At 38.8% G+C, this 15,006-nt stretch overlaps 1 protein-coding gene across 3 annotated transcripts; it reads right to left on the bottom strand.

Moving 5' to 3' along the window:
* Positions 1 to 438: 438 nt before the first annotated feature.
* LOC120104978 (purine permease 3-like) lies at positions 439 to 14,568 on the bottom strand. 3 transcript variants are annotated; one of them, XR_005507381.1, is made up of 5 exons: positions 14,448 to 14,568; positions 14,238 to 14,315; positions 4,178 to 5,021; positions 2,786 to 3,245; positions 439 to 656 (listed from the first exon to the last, which is right to left on the bottom strand). XR_005507381.1 is itself a non-coding variant. In XM_039117001.1 (4 exons), exons 3-4 carry the CDS (start codon positions 4,937 to 4,939, stop codon positions 2,904 to 2,906), a joined length of 1,104 nt encoding a protein of 367 aa, XP_038972929.1. In that variant the 5' UTR covers positions 4,940 to 5,021; positions 14,238 to 14,315; positions 14,448 to 14,568; the 3' UTR covers positions 2,548 to 2,903. The 3 variants fall into 3 exon arrangements, 2 of the variants coding, with proteins under 2 accessions (XP_038972929.1, XP_038972930.1); XM_039117001.1 differs by lacking the exon at positions 439 to 656 and having other exon boundaries at positions 2,548 to 3,245; XM_039117002.1 differs by lacking the exon at positions 439 to 656 and having other exon boundaries at positions 2,548 to 3,245; positions 14,247 to 14,315.
* Between the last annotated feature and the right edge of the window lie 438 nt (positions 14,569 to 15,006).

Raw genomic sequence — 15,006 nt, 5'->3', positions numbered from 1 at the left:
ATATATCACTGCAAGAAAAAAACCTTTGGCGACACCTTCTATGGTCTTTATCGACGCTTATAAGGGTCGGTAATTTTCTTTCCGATGCTTTTAAAAGCATCACCAAAGTGTTACCTATGTTAGAGTGGAGAACTAAATTGCCGACGCTTTTCAACAGCGTCGGCAAAAACAAAAGATTTGCCGACGCTTTAAAGCGTCGGCAATACTTATCCTAATGGTGCTTTAAAGCGTCGTTAGAATTATTTTTTAAAAAAAAATTAAAAAGCCTAATTAATATTTGGGGGGCAAAAAAAAATCTATAGAGAGAGATTAACAAACTTAATTTAAAGAAAAAAAAGTCTAATTTCTACTCTCCATTACTGGTTCTTTCTGATTATGTTTCTTCTAATAGCACAAGATAAATAACAAAAAAAAATAAAAAAAAAATAACACAAGAACAACAACAAATACCCAATTTATTTATATTTTTTTTACAGATTAGGAAACCTATTACAATAGGAATAACATAGGAAGCATAATTACATATTACAAATTAAAAATTACAGTAGAAATGGAAGCATCTTCCGGCCATAGTAGCTTCTTTGCAATCTTTGACGTTGCAGTCCTCGTCTTGGTCTTCATCTTCATCTTGGCCTTCATCGTCTTCCTTTTTGAATCTAGCTCGTTGCAAAAAGGTGAGAAGAAAACCTCAGCTCGTTGCAAAGAGGCGAGAAGAAAAAGTCAAAGGCCAAGAAACAAACTTAGCAACCTAAATAAATTAACAAATAAAGTCTACAAAATGCTTGGCATTGGCATGATGATAGTAAGAGCAAGAAATATAGTTCCTTCCATCGGCTCGCACCACAAACAAATGAATATAGAGATGCCAAAAGATCCAATATACCAAATGAACAGCTAAATCAATTAAAGCAGATAATATTTCAAAACCCTGCAAAAGCTCTTTGTTTAACTCACTTTCTCAGTAAACCCAATCTACCTTACTTATCCATGTATCAGATGGCAAAGGAAAACGCAAAGATCAAGAAGGGGAAAGAAAAAAAGCAAGACAAAGAATTGGAGGCCGAAATAAATGAGAAATCCATAGGAGAGAAAGGGAAAAAAGAAGCGAACCACTGCTCCTTGGCTCTTTTGATCCGGAGGAACACCTCGGGGGAGGGATCGTCATCCTCTTGCTCCCACTAGATGCATTTCCACTAAAACACAAGTTCATGATATCTTCAGCCCGGCTTCTCCATGGGCTGCAAAGATCCACACATGGAACGTGAGATCAAGAAGATACCGGAGGGCGTTTGTCCTTGCCTTCATGATCGACTATGGCGATCGAAACCAGGGCTAGTGTTAGGGTTAGGATTAGGGTGGGTGAATGAGATTGGGTGAAGGGGTTAGAGATTCATCTCCGCGCGTGAGAGAGATAGAGAGAGACAGAGAGAGAAGAGGTTGGGATCGGAGAGGAAAGAGGGGGTTGGGATGATGGCGACTGGGTAAAGGGGTTAGGGATTCTTCTCCGAGAGAGAGAGAGAGATAGAGAGAGACAGAGAGATTGGGGAGGAAGGGGGGGCTAGAATCAAGGAGGAGGGGGGAGCTGGGATCGGAGAGGAAGGGGGGAGGGGGCTGGGATGATGGCCGAAGGGGTTAGGGATTCTTCTCCACGCGTGCGAGAGAGAGAGAGGGAAGGGGGGAGGGGGTTGGGATGATGGCGGAAGGGGTTGGGATCGGGGAGAGGGGGTATCCATTATTTTCTCTGCTAATTGTTCTCCGACGACGCTTTGCAAAGCATTGTCTTAGTTTGCTATTAGGCCTCCGACGATGTTTTGTAAAGCATTGTCTTGGGGGAAGATTAGGTCGGAAATGATTAGGCCTCCGACGACGCTTTGTAAAGCGTCGTTTTGGAGGAAGATTAGGCCGAGGATGATTAGGTCTCCAACGACGCTTTCTAAAACGTCATGTAGTGCACTAAGGCTTCCGAGGATGCTTTCTAAAGCATCATCTTAGCTAAGGAATGCTGGGAAGGCTTTCGACGATGCTCATACGCGTCGTCTAATCCAGATTTTTCCTAACACTACTAAGATTTTGGCGCGGTGGCCAAATTGCCGACCCTTCTTTTTTGCATCGGCAGCTAAAAGTCGGAAAAACCTATTTTTGTTGTAGTATATGAATATATGTACAAACATATGTACTACAGATTTCCAATGAGTTGCTATGTAATTCACCATAAGCTAGCTTGTTCTCATCTTTCCACCAGATCAGAGGTCTCAAGTTCGAGCATGAGTATATTTAATGGAAGATCGCACTCAGATCCTATTCAAATGCAGGGTTCATGGTGGAGACCAAATGACTATATAACATGGCCGACATTTCAAAAGTTTCAGAGACCTTTAGAAAAAAGAACCGTAACAAGGAGAAACCGAAAGATTCCACGTCGCCAAGCAGGGAAAGAACATGGGAAAGGGGGTTAAAATAAAATCATGGATTTAGAAAGAAAAAAAGTAGTGAAAATCCTTTTGCTTTAAAGTATGTAATTATTGAGCTAAAATCATATTCTATAGCTCTAGAATTATCATGGTCATTCCATTAAACTTAAAATTTTCCAAAGGTAACCCATGAAAGAAAGTAACATGCCAATCACCCAAACTTGACTTTTTAACCAAAACCCTGCACACCCTCTTGTTTATTTTTTATACAATTAATTCACTAATTTTTCATATCATTTTCAATAAGCTTAATTAAATATGGAAACGTCAAGCTCATACAATTCTAGGACTGCACAAATAAGTGATTCACATACCATCCAGAGAGTGATGTCATGCCCCCTGCACCCTGTTTCAAGTCTTCACTGCGAAGATTTTGTGCTACGTTTGCACTGGAAACAAGAAAGAACAAATAAATTCATGCTTATTCTTGCCTTAACTGCCCGTTGTAATTCCAGTAGTTTGAGCCTTAAGAGCTGCTTCCTTCTTCTTTTTGTCCCTGTATTCTCCATAAGAGTAGGAAGCTAGCCCCCAAAGGCAGAGGGCCAGGGAAACGCCCTTCTCGCTGGTAAACTTCTCGTGTAAGAGGATGGCAGCAAAGAGCTCGATCACGGGAATGAACACTGCAATGATAATTCCAGCAAGCAAGGTATTGACACAGAAGATGACTCCTACAGTGCCCAAGAAGAAGCACTGCCACAAGATTGCGCTCCAGACGAGCACCATATAGTATTTAACCTCCCCTAGTCCATATTGCCTTGCCTCCCTTGGAATAACCTGCAAAATTTAAAAGATGAATAAAAATAAAACGTTCAACTAAGATTTTAATCGTTCAATCAAAATTCTTCATCGTTGTCATGAATCTGATGGTACGTACCCAGCAAAAAATGGTGAATCGGGATCCTCTGTGGTGTGACTTTTCCACCACAGAATATAGTATCTAATGCATAGCTATCACATCATCCATCTCAGAGATGGATGAGAGCTACTCATCTCCGAGATGGATGATATCACAGCTATTCATGATCATACTGTACTCTATGGTGCAAGAGGATATGATGGCTGATACCAATCTGGTTCGATGTCGTATGCAAGGGTATGCAATCAATTTTTGTGGATCTGACTCAACCCATGCTAGATAGTTTAGGGTCTTTGGTGTATTTGTAAGAAATTTGATCCACCAATGACCAAAATAGATCATTGCAATAAGAAAAATAGGCATAGTTGTGTCTAAAGAACTTTGGTGTATTTGTAAAATCTGTTTATCTGTTTCTTGCTTCATCCTTCTCTCCTCTTTGAGCACGGATCCTCTATGGTGCCCGAGCTGCACTTGTGGAGAAGAAAAATAGACATAGTTGTGTCCAAAGAACATTGGTGTATTTGTAAAATCTGTTTATTTGTTTCTTGGTTCATCCTTCTCTTCTCTTTGAGCACCTATCCTTTAGAGTGCCCGAGCCACACTGCAAAGTGCTGTGCAACCCTCGATGGTCGTCCACAAATATGTACCATGTCGTATATGGCATGTATTATTTGATAGCCAACTATCTCTTAATGGCGGCTATCGAGATATGCGTCGTAGCTGCAATGTAGAAAATTTTGGTTGTTTTTTTTTTTTTAAGCTAGCACCATGTAGTTCTTAAAAAAAAAAATAAGCATGAGTGAAAATAAAGTGCACGCATTTTATTTTTCTTTCAGATTTTCTTGAGTACCTCAAAGTCCTTGTTTACCAGCATTCCAATGGTGCAGAGAGCTGTGGCAAAGAACCCCATCACCAGCTGCATCTCCATCACCAGCGTGTACGTGATCACCTGCCTCGCCTTCCGGTAAGTCAGCTCCACCAGCGGCAGTATCAATCCGTAGAGCGCCGCCGTCCCCAGCGTCAGAATGAACCCCGTCAAGTACTGCCCTTCGCTCACGTTATCCGGCCGGTCCGAGCTGGTGTGGAGGCCCAGCATCACCGCCCCCACAGTCAGCAACGCAACAGAGTTTATAGAATAAGGTGTAAACTTTTGCTTCACAATAAGGAAGGCAAAGGATGCCGTGAAGGCCAGTTGACTGGAGATGAGTAATGCCGAGGTGGAGACGGGGAGGAAGGAGAGGCCGTAGGCGTAGAGGAAGTCGTCGACGCCGATGAGGAGGCCGAGGACGGCGCAGGCGAGGAAGAGGCGAGGGGTGAGGAAGAAGAGCTTGGTGGGGTGGTGGTGGTTGTCGGGGGCGAGGCGGCGGCGGCGGCGGTAGAGGTAGGAGATGGAGAGGGGGAGGAGGATGAGGGGCCACCCGCCGGTCTCGAGCCAGCTGGAAAGCCACTGGCGGTGGCCGCCGTGGCGGAAGTAGACCCGGGAGAGGAGCGGGCCGCCGGTGTTGCCGACGGACAGGAGGAGGCAGTTGAGGACGACGAGGGCCCTCTTCAGGCATTTGCTCGTTTGAGGGCCCTTGGGGTGGTGGTCTTGCTGCCCTTCCACATCCATCATCCCGGTGCTTCCTCGTTCAGGCAGTCTCAAAGGCTTTCTGTTGTTATATGTTTCCTCTCCCTTTCAGGGAGGCTATGAGGACCTGGAAAGCAAACCCAAAGAAGCAACCTCAGGCTCTGGATTCACCCTTCGTACCTCATTAAAAAAATTATATCCGACACTCTACACCCCATTATCTTATTCTTGTGGGCCATAAAAATTCATGAACTCACAATAATATAAATGAGATGAGATGATTGATGTGGTGCACTATTATAGTGCGGGATATAATTTCTCACCTTATATATCGAATTATTCTTTGTGCAAGATGTGATGGCGCACCATGCCAATAACATTATCTTATTCTTGTGGGCCATAAAAATTCATGAGCTCACAATAATATAAATGAGATGAGATGATTGATGTGGGCACTATCATATAGTGTAGGATATAAGATATATTTTTTTCAAGTTACGAGGTAAACAAAGATTAAGATGGTCAATTATATCTAAAATCATACTTTTGTGATCTAGCCTAGGTTGTGCTTATGTTAATTTATGGAATGAGCCATATGATGCCCTCAATGAAGTGCATGGGGGAGAGCAACCACCAACCACAGTATGGTGACTTTGACCTACCTCCATCCCAAATTCATCGGGTATTAAACCCTGCATGTATAGATACATCTATGAAAATCAAAAAATAAAATACTCAAAAATTAAGTCGGAAGATCCGACTGCTTGCAGCCATTGCGATTGTTTTGATCGGTGCCCCTGAGTTCGCAGTCTAATTGAAGAAAATACATGTCACATAATCTTTTGGCACTAGGCCTTAGAAAAGGATCGCAATACTCCACATCACAAGTTCTAAAAGGCCAATTCATTAAAGAATCCCAAGAAAGAGGAACCAAAACGCTCCACATCAGAAACCATAGTAAGGTGACTTTGGTTATGATGGTTCATGTCACAGTGATGGAAAAAGTATGTTAAGAGTCTGAAAAATTGAGGAAAAAAGACTCCACTTTGTAGGTGCGATCATATCAGCAAAGCACAGGATCTTCAAAAGAATCATCTAATTAAAGGAAGTTTAAACTTTAAACAACGATTAGGTCTTGATATTATATTTAATTTTTTAATACCTTTCTTCCTCTCTTCTCTCGCGTTAGCAAGCACGAGCCTTTTGCATCAGAAGCTAGTCAAAGAGGTTCATGGCTAGCTGGGTACCATCCATCTCCATCACATGGTGATTTGATTTGGGGGACCAAAAAGATTTTTTAAATTTATCTTTTTTGCACATATTCGGGACAAATCGAGCCAAATTCATGAACCCTGCCCTCTTGTCCAAGAGAAAAGAGATGATATTATTCGAGGAAACACTCAATGTAGATTAATCAATACTCTAAAAGCTTAAGTTGTAACAGAGAATAATGTATATTAGTACTATAGAAAAAGGGTCAACAATATATATCAGGCTTAATACCTATCTCAGGTGCAGCTCGGACCATGCATGTGGAGGAATAATTGCTTACCCAAGAGACAAGCGATTATACCCATATGAGCAAGCACTCAGTGTTAGTTAACAAATTTACTCCCCTCGCATGTAATCTGGATTCAAATTTGTGACCTTCAGAAAACTTGAGCTATGATACTATGTTAGTTAACAAATTGACCACGAAAGTTTAAGCTGAAAGAGAAGGGGCCAACGATATATATTATGCTTGAAAAGAATTCACATGAAAAGCCAATTAGAGTTGGCACCTACATTACTCAAACTTTGGCACCATGCATATGATTTATAGCACAAGATATTAGCAGTAAAAATGAAGGTTTAGTTTTCCTTAAAAAAGAAAAAAAGGGAAAGATGTGAATGCCAATAGTTCTGGTTGAATGACAAGCAAGATGGATTGTTGTGATGTCAAGATTATATCATTTCTCTCTAAATTTGTGTTTGAATATAAAGAGATCTCATTTTGTTTTTTTTTTTTCCCTCTCCCAAACATTAAGGAAAAAAAGAACTAAGCAATGGAGATGTCTTCAGTAAAAATACATACTACAAGAAAATTCCTTTGAAGTAAGGCGATAGATATATAGCCGATCAATTAAATGTTTGATAAAAGTTTTATTATACAATAGTAGAGATTTTAGTGCCCGTCAATTGATTTGAAATTTTCACATTCTTTTGAAACAACCATTTTTATTAGATTTTGAAACAACCATTTAGCCAATATAATAACATATAGATGCCTGATTATATGTTTGAACTATTATTAATATAACAATATACACAATTAAATTTAATCTACTAAATAGAGTTGGCAGTGGACTGAGTTGGGTTGTATAAGATCCTATATTTTATAATCGAGCTTTTTTTAAAAAAATTTGGGTAGATTTTTTAGCAGATCGAGCCAAACAAGAAATGTGTAGTTGGTTTGTTTATTTTGGATGCTCCATGATGATTTCTCTGGTCATATAGGATATCTAAAAAGATGAGAACAAAATAAGGCCAAAAAGGAAGAATTTACGATCTTTTGCTCATAGATAAATCTGATTTGAATTACAAAAAAGCAAAGTTAAAACATGGATTTTGGCTTGTTTTATTCAAAGCATATATAAATGCTCCAACCTTTGGACCTTTGGCAGTCGGCAAAGTTCAGTCGACCATCAAATATAAGTCATACTGATAAGAGTTTCAAAGGCGAGCATTATTGGAGGCAGTATTTCATAAATCTGACAAGATTCCTCTTTCCTGTAGTGACTTTTCCTTTGTTAATCATACAACTATGAAAGAAAGTGACAACTCTTGTAAAACAAATGAAGACTCCTAGGTGCACTCTTTTTATTCAAAGCATATACAAGTGCTCCATTTTTCTATGAGTTGTTCCATTCAAACGGGAGAACTCACTAGCCACTATGCTCTTCAATGTCCCACATGATGAATCATCGTAGCACCAAAAAAAGGAAGAAGGAAGTGGCTTGAATGGAAACTATGATCATTTGTGATGACAAAAGATCTCATCCCAAAACATCTTACTGTAATTAGGGATATAATTATTAAGTCACTAGCCTATGATGGACCGCCGAGAAATAGGGATGGCAATTTATGAACCAACCAACCAATCTGTCCCACAAACAACCTGCTTCGAGCAGGTTTGAGTTTGATACAAATGGGTTTGGATCATATACCGGTCGACCTATTTAGAACTGCTTATTAAATAGGTTAGGTTCAGATTTAGATCTTCAACCCGTTTAACCCATTTTGATCTATTTAATAATTAGATCGGATTATAACTTGATCCATTTAACCCGTTTAAGATTTGTTTAAGTTGTTTAAAACCTACTTAACCAGTTTCTGTTCTGTTTAACCCTGCCCGCTTAACCAGTTTAACCTATTTAAATCCATTTAATTTGTTAAAAACACACTTAGCCTGTTTAACCTGTTTAATTTGACTTGACCTGTTTAATAAAGAGGTTATCCGTTTAATAAATAGGTCGGGTTCGGATCTAAATTTTTGATCTGTTTATTAAACAGGTCAGGTTTGGATTGATAAATTTTTGACCCAACTTGCATCCAATCCGATCCAACTCGATTGCCACCCTAACCAGAAAACCACTGCAAACTAGAAGGCATGGCTTCTAGGGCAAAGGTAGGTTGTAAATCTCAACACACCATGATACTGTAATATTTAATCTGAAGGAATGCTAAGAAATTTGTAACATAATTCCAAAAGACATTGATCTTCATTCAAGTAGGACACTAGATGGATAAATGATTACTGGAAACTAAAAGAAAGGGTTAAAGAAAAGGATGTTACCTGAAAAGAGAGAGATGATGAGCAGTGGATTTACGACTACGTGCTAGATGTCCATCTCTATCCAGAAGTATAATGTTATATGGGAACATTCTATACTTATAAGCAACAAATTATTGGAGTATAGAAACAGAATCCAATGATGCCAGTATTATTGGATAGTCCCTTCAGAAAGGATAGGGCATAGGATGTTACGTGGGGGAAAATTTCTCAACCAGTAACAACTTCATAGATAGATGCAAACCACACATACGAACGAACAAATGCCTTTTCACTAATAGATGCGTAAGGGTGGCAATTTATGACCCAACCTGTCGATCAGATCCGCAATTGATCTGCTTTAAGCAGGTTTGGATTTGACATAAACAAATTTAGATTGTAAATGGGTCAACCCGTCTAAACCTATTGATTAAATGGGTTGGTTTCAGATTTAAACTTTTGACCCGTTTAATAATTAGGTGGGTTATGATCCGATCTGTTTAACCTATTTAACGCCTGTTTTACCTGTTTGAAACCTGCTTAACCTATTTCTGACTTGTTTAACCCGACCTGCTTAACCTGTTTAATCTGTTTAAATCAATTTAACCCGTTTAAAACTCACCTAACCCATTTAAAACCTGCCGAACCCATTTAACCTATTTAATAAATAGGTTATGTGAATCGAGCCAGGTTAAATATGTCGGATTCAGATTTAAATTTTGACCTGTTTAATAAACATGTCGGATTTGGGTTGATAAATTTTTGACTCGATCCGTATCCTACCCGACCCGACCCTATTGCCACCCCTAAATTAGATGGTTCATATACTCGGTCAGAAGTCAATAGAAAGTTGCTATCACATGTGAAAGAGTGGACACCATTAGAAAATAATATTGCATTGCAGGTCCTTTATTTTGTTCTTTCTTTGTTGATCCTTCTTCTCACTTTTGACCTCCTTGGTATTTCTACTTTGTTTGTACTCTTTAATGAATTAATCCTTTAGGCACTTGGTGCCTATTGTTTCTCTTAAAATGATAAGGCAATCCATTTCCAACATCCATCCACTCATTTTAAAGGTGGCATCTCCATTGGCGAGTAATGGTCGGTAAGCAAGCTAGCTTGATTTGACTCGCTCCAAATCCTTCGGTAAGGACCACCCAATGCTCATCTTTTCAAATGGAGAGGGACCTATTGGAATTGGATAGAGATGGCCACTAGAAGGACATAGCATATTAGTAGTAGATGCTAAAAGGTCCAATAAAAGAAGAAAACAATGTTTCCAATTTAACAACGGCTGCATTATTTATGTGTTATAATATGGTATTGTAACGCACTTGCCTTCTTCGGTGGATGCATGTGTTTGTCTATTTCTATTGCATTGTCTAGAGAGAATCCTAGACAAGGTAATTGCCTGTTAATGACTCCATCCGTTCCATTCAAAGTGATGAAAAGATATGGTTGAAATATTCGTATTAATATCCACTCACCAAGATGTTGGGGTCATGCTTGAGCTCAGCTCATACTCGGCTTGAAAAAAGCTCAAATCAAGTTTAATGCGAAGCTAAACAAACCAATTTTGAATCAGCAAAATAGGCTTCGAGCCAAAAATCAACCCAACTCAATCAAGCTCGACTCGATAATCCTCATATACATTTGCATTATATATTTCATGCATAATAGATTGTTAGATTGAGACTTTAATTGGTACGTTCTTTTATTCCTTAGATTAATTAAATATTACTATAAACTTGGACCACACTTTAAATTAAATTAAGCATCAAGCTTTTTATTTAAGCTTGAGCAAAGTTTGATTTAATCCTATAAATAAGCATGAATTGAACTCAGAATAATGATAAAAATGTATCAAGCTTGATCGTGGGATTCAAGCTGGAAACTAATTTCAAACCAAGCTTGATCAGGCATGAACTCGAGCAAGCTTGGCTGGATTGCACCCCTAGCATTATGATATACAAAATTGCTTTGGTAACTCAGAAATGTAACTCTGAAAGTCACTCAACTGGTACATTATATTCTCATTGGTCCCTTTTAATTAGAATGTGATAAAGCAATGTTTACTCCATAAAACAGTTGAGCTGACTCTTCTGAGTGATTTTTCTGAGCTACCATGGCACTTCTCTATGGTAAATATTGTTATTATGTTTGTTGATACAAAATAGATAGATCTGAAGATAGTAACAGAAAAGATATTAATATATTGGCCGAGTACAACAAAACATAATGAATGATGCAGATCATTAACTGGGATGACCTACTGTCATTTTGACATAGATCATTACTGATTGTATCATACCTTGCAACATTAACTTAAGCAAAGCCCGCAAAGGAACCATTTCTATCCATGAGCTTGTATGCATCGATCATGTTGGGTTAGTGAGCACCTTTACTCACAATTGTTCATAATTTATAAAGTTCCAGGCCCTGATATTTTATCGTTTAGGCAAAACATGGAAGATCTAAACCCAATCCTAGACACAAGTGAGTTATGGATTTATATCCGATCCAATGGAGAGGCAATCAAGTTTCAGCCTTAAGATTTCAAGTGAGATCAGCTCAAAAACTCTTCAGGATTTGTTTCCTGTGTCAAGAGGCCATTTTTGATAAGTTATCATTCAGAATTGACTGCAATAAGGTGACAAATCTTCTACAACCCAAAGTTATAGGAAATTCCGGCAGCTCTAAGAGGGCCTACACCAGCTGCCCAACCTGAACATGGCCTGAGACGAAGTGGACCATCGTCATATGTTGGGCAAAATCAGACCTAAAATGAGATGGATCAAGTAATACTCTGGTCTAGGCCTCGTTTGGAACCTGATCCTGTCACAAAGCTTATCTGCCAGCACGACCAATCGTATTGTTGGATCTTCAGTCAGTGCAAATGAGCCAAGCAACTCGTGAGATGCTAGCTCAGCTGGACTAGATTATTACCAAGCTCACACTATAACAAAAATAAAGATTCTCGACTCTTACCTGCCGACACAAGAAAGAAGCATCGGTAAATTGGTGACCATGCCAAAATTTGCCGACGTAGGCAGGAATTAAACCAAAACGATGCTGGTACTAGTGTCATCAGAATCCAAGATTAAGACGACGCTAACAAGCGTTATTGAAAGCCAAATCCACCCCACCACCCTCGACGACCACCACACTTTAGCTTCCGACGACGCTTATTTTGGCTTTAGACAACGCTTATAAGCATCGTTGGAAGCCAAACTACCACCCAATGCTTATAAGCATCGTCGGAAGTCAAATTGCCACCCACGCTGTGCTTTGGCCTCCGACGACGCTTATAAACGTCGTCAAAGGCCATTACTCCTCCAACCTAAATAAGATATAAGCCGTTCTTTTGCCATTTGGTGCCCTAAAGCACAACCCAGCCGCTGCTATAGAGGAGAAGCGACAAGATAAAGTTGATCAGTCGGTCCTTTAGGTCGTGCGCGGCACCTACAAGGGTTGGGAGGGCAAGGTCGTCCAAGTCTACTGCAAGAAGTGGGTCATCCACGTCGAGCGCATCACCTGTGAGAAGGTGAATGGATCTGTGAAGCTTCTCCGGAGTACAACCAGCTCCTCAGTGGTGATGCGCTGGGTGGTCCAAATCGGCCGCCTCAGAGCTCCTTGGGCAATCGCAGACCACATCAAAGCAGATCCGGTCATCCTCGGAGGAGGTTCCGCGCACCCCCCTTTGGATGCAGAGGGTCACCACCCCACATTAGCCTCCGATCTGGCCAGCACACTGGCTTTGCGATCCGTCATCAGTGCTGTCCACCAAGAGTTTGAAGAAATGATCACAAAGTAGCCCGGTCGCACGAGGTGTCTCCCCAACTTAGGATTCTTAGTGTTTGCTGTCTCTGTTATTACATATTCCATATCTTCAGTGATTGGGAGGACTATTGAGAGTTTTGCTTTTTTATTTTCTCTTTTGATCTAGATAAATCTCATGTTTTAGTGCGTTATAGATTACCTCAAAAAATGTGGTTTGAAAATTAGCTTCAGACAAGAATGTGCTTTTATCATATTAATTCTAAAATCGGCTTGATGAGATTGCATTGATGGCATTCTCTTCGTGTTTGAAGCTAATGCTATACTACTTTTTTTTTTTATCATCCTTGTGGAAGAGGAGATTGATGTATGTCTGAAAATTTATTTATTTTGATAAATTTTGGTTTTATAGTTACACTACTGGCAGTTAGCGAAGCTTTTTACAAGCATCGATAGACTTTTTTTTTAACTCTTGTATTGCCGACACTTTTGCGATGCTTTCTAAAGTGCTGGCAATAAAATTACCGATGCTTATAAGTGCCAGTATATGCTCTAAAAAATATCGAAAAAGATAGTTTTTTTTTGTAGTTCAAGTAGCTTGAACAATTTTTGAGTCAAGTTAGAGTAGCAAAATAATTGGTCGAATCGAGTATACACATACATATATATATATATATATATATATATATATATATATATATATATATATATATATATATATATATATATATATATATATATATACATACATATATATATATATTTAAAATATAATATTTTACTTATAAATATTATTAATATAATATTTTATAAATATAATATTTATATATTTTTTAATTTGATCTAAGTCCTAACTTTTATAATTATGACCAAGGCTTGAATTTGAGCTCGAACTCGAGCTCGAGTATGGCTCAGTTGATATTTGAGTTAATCTCGTGTATTACTTTTTTTTTTCTTTTTTGATCAAGTCGAGTTCGAATTTGAAGGTTAAGGCTCGATCGATCTTGAATCGAGTTTTGAGTTCGAGTATTTTAAATCGGTCAAGCTCAAGCCGCTAGCTTCTAGACTCATCTCGACTTGATTGTTTTCTTCTTCTTGTTTTTTTTTTGATCGATCTTGAGTATTTTGATACTCCAGCTAAAAAAGTAGAGTTGATCATAGGTTAGGCTTGCTCATAGGTAATCTTAAATTTTAAATAGATCCGACCCAAAACTAAATTAAAAATAAATAGAGTTTTGGCCCGAAGTTTGATTTGCTCTTCTAAGAAGCTATCCTGACCTAAGGCCATTGTGAGCAATTTCCAAGTTCACCTCAACTCTACAATTGCTGCGATGTTCTCTAGAAAGAAAGGACAGAGTGGGGACCAAGAGAAATAATTCCCGTCATCTCTTTCCTGCTAGTTTGAGCCAATTCCAGCAGTGGCCCAACCATGGCTCCAAGAAGTAAACAAAAATCTATGATAGATTAAAAAGATTGGATAATAAATCATCCGTTGAAAAGAAAGTGAAGTTCCTATCCATTAGCTTACCTTTCCGCTTCATATAAGATGCATTCACTCCAATTGAGGCATGAAATCATCAATCAAACTGGTTCTATTTTGGATTCCAACAATCCTTAGAAATTTTACGTCTCCATGGAACAATGAAAAATATAGAAAGAAAACCAAATCTTAAAAGGAATAAATAATGAGATCTTCGATCCAGGAAAGGAAGCATAAAGCAAAAGGAGTTCACAAATTAAGAGATAGGTTGGTACCCAGAATATCTGAGGCTGCCGTTTGAGATCCAGAATAATCTCAACTGCATGAACGCTTTCTCTTCGTCTCCCACTTTGCTATGGAACGGAAGTAAAAAGACGAACAAATAAAACACCAAATCAGAAATCAAAATATAATAAATACCATGGACTTCCTCCAAGCTTCTCGCTCTCAGAAAAGAAACAAATAATCTTGGAAGCTATGAATACCTTGAGAGAGAGAGAGAGAGAGAGAGAGGGGTCTCTTATACTTCTGTGGAGGAGAAGACGGACGGAGGCCAGGGACCAAGATTACGCATAAATATGGGCAGGAGAGTACCAGAAAACTTCCTTATAAGTTGCAAGCCAGTGCGGATGCAGGGGGATAGATCCTTATATCTTCTGAGGATCATCCGCACACGTGTGGAATCACACTTTTGAGGCTTTGGCTCAGCTGGCCCTCGACATGAAAGCATGGATTTTTGATCAAGTGGAGGAAGCTTTTCATTAATGTCCTACTCTACCTGATGTCTTTTTTTTATTTCCTTTTACCAAGGCGACACTACCATGCGACACTAGTATAAATACAACCGCTAGTGTCAAACCCCCAAAAAAACAAGTCATACGTGATTCACCTATGCATATTGTGTTCTGCCTTCAAAGAAGAAATCCATTAATTCAAATATATTTTTTGTATATATATATATATATATATATATATATATATATATATATATATATATATATATATATATATATATATATATCTTAGACAAAAATATTATTGCAC

This window comes from Phoenix dactylifera, unplaced genomic scaffold, assembly GCF_009389715.1.
Source record: "Phoenix dactylifera cultivar Barhee BC4 unplaced genomic scaffold, palm_55x_up_171113_PBpolish2nd_filt_p 000153F, whole genome shotgun sequence".
Lineage (NCBI taxonomy): Eukaryota > Viridiplantae > Streptophyta > Magnoliopsida > Arecales > Arecaceae > Phoenix > Phoenix dactylifera.
The sequence above is the reverse complement of the archived record's forward strand: the minus strand, read 5'-3'. Positions and strand labels throughout refer to the sequence as shown.

Excerpts from the sequence above, each read along its gene's own strand:
- LOC120104978 (XM_039117001.1), bottom strand. The coding sequence starts at position 4,939 with ATGATGGATGTGGAAGGGCAGCAAGACCACCACCCCAAGGGCCCTCAA. Across the intron at positions 3,246-4,177 it reads TGGTAAACAAGGACTTTGAG|GTTATTCCAAGGGAGGCAAG; the intron begins GTACTCAAGAAA and ends TAAATTTTGCAG.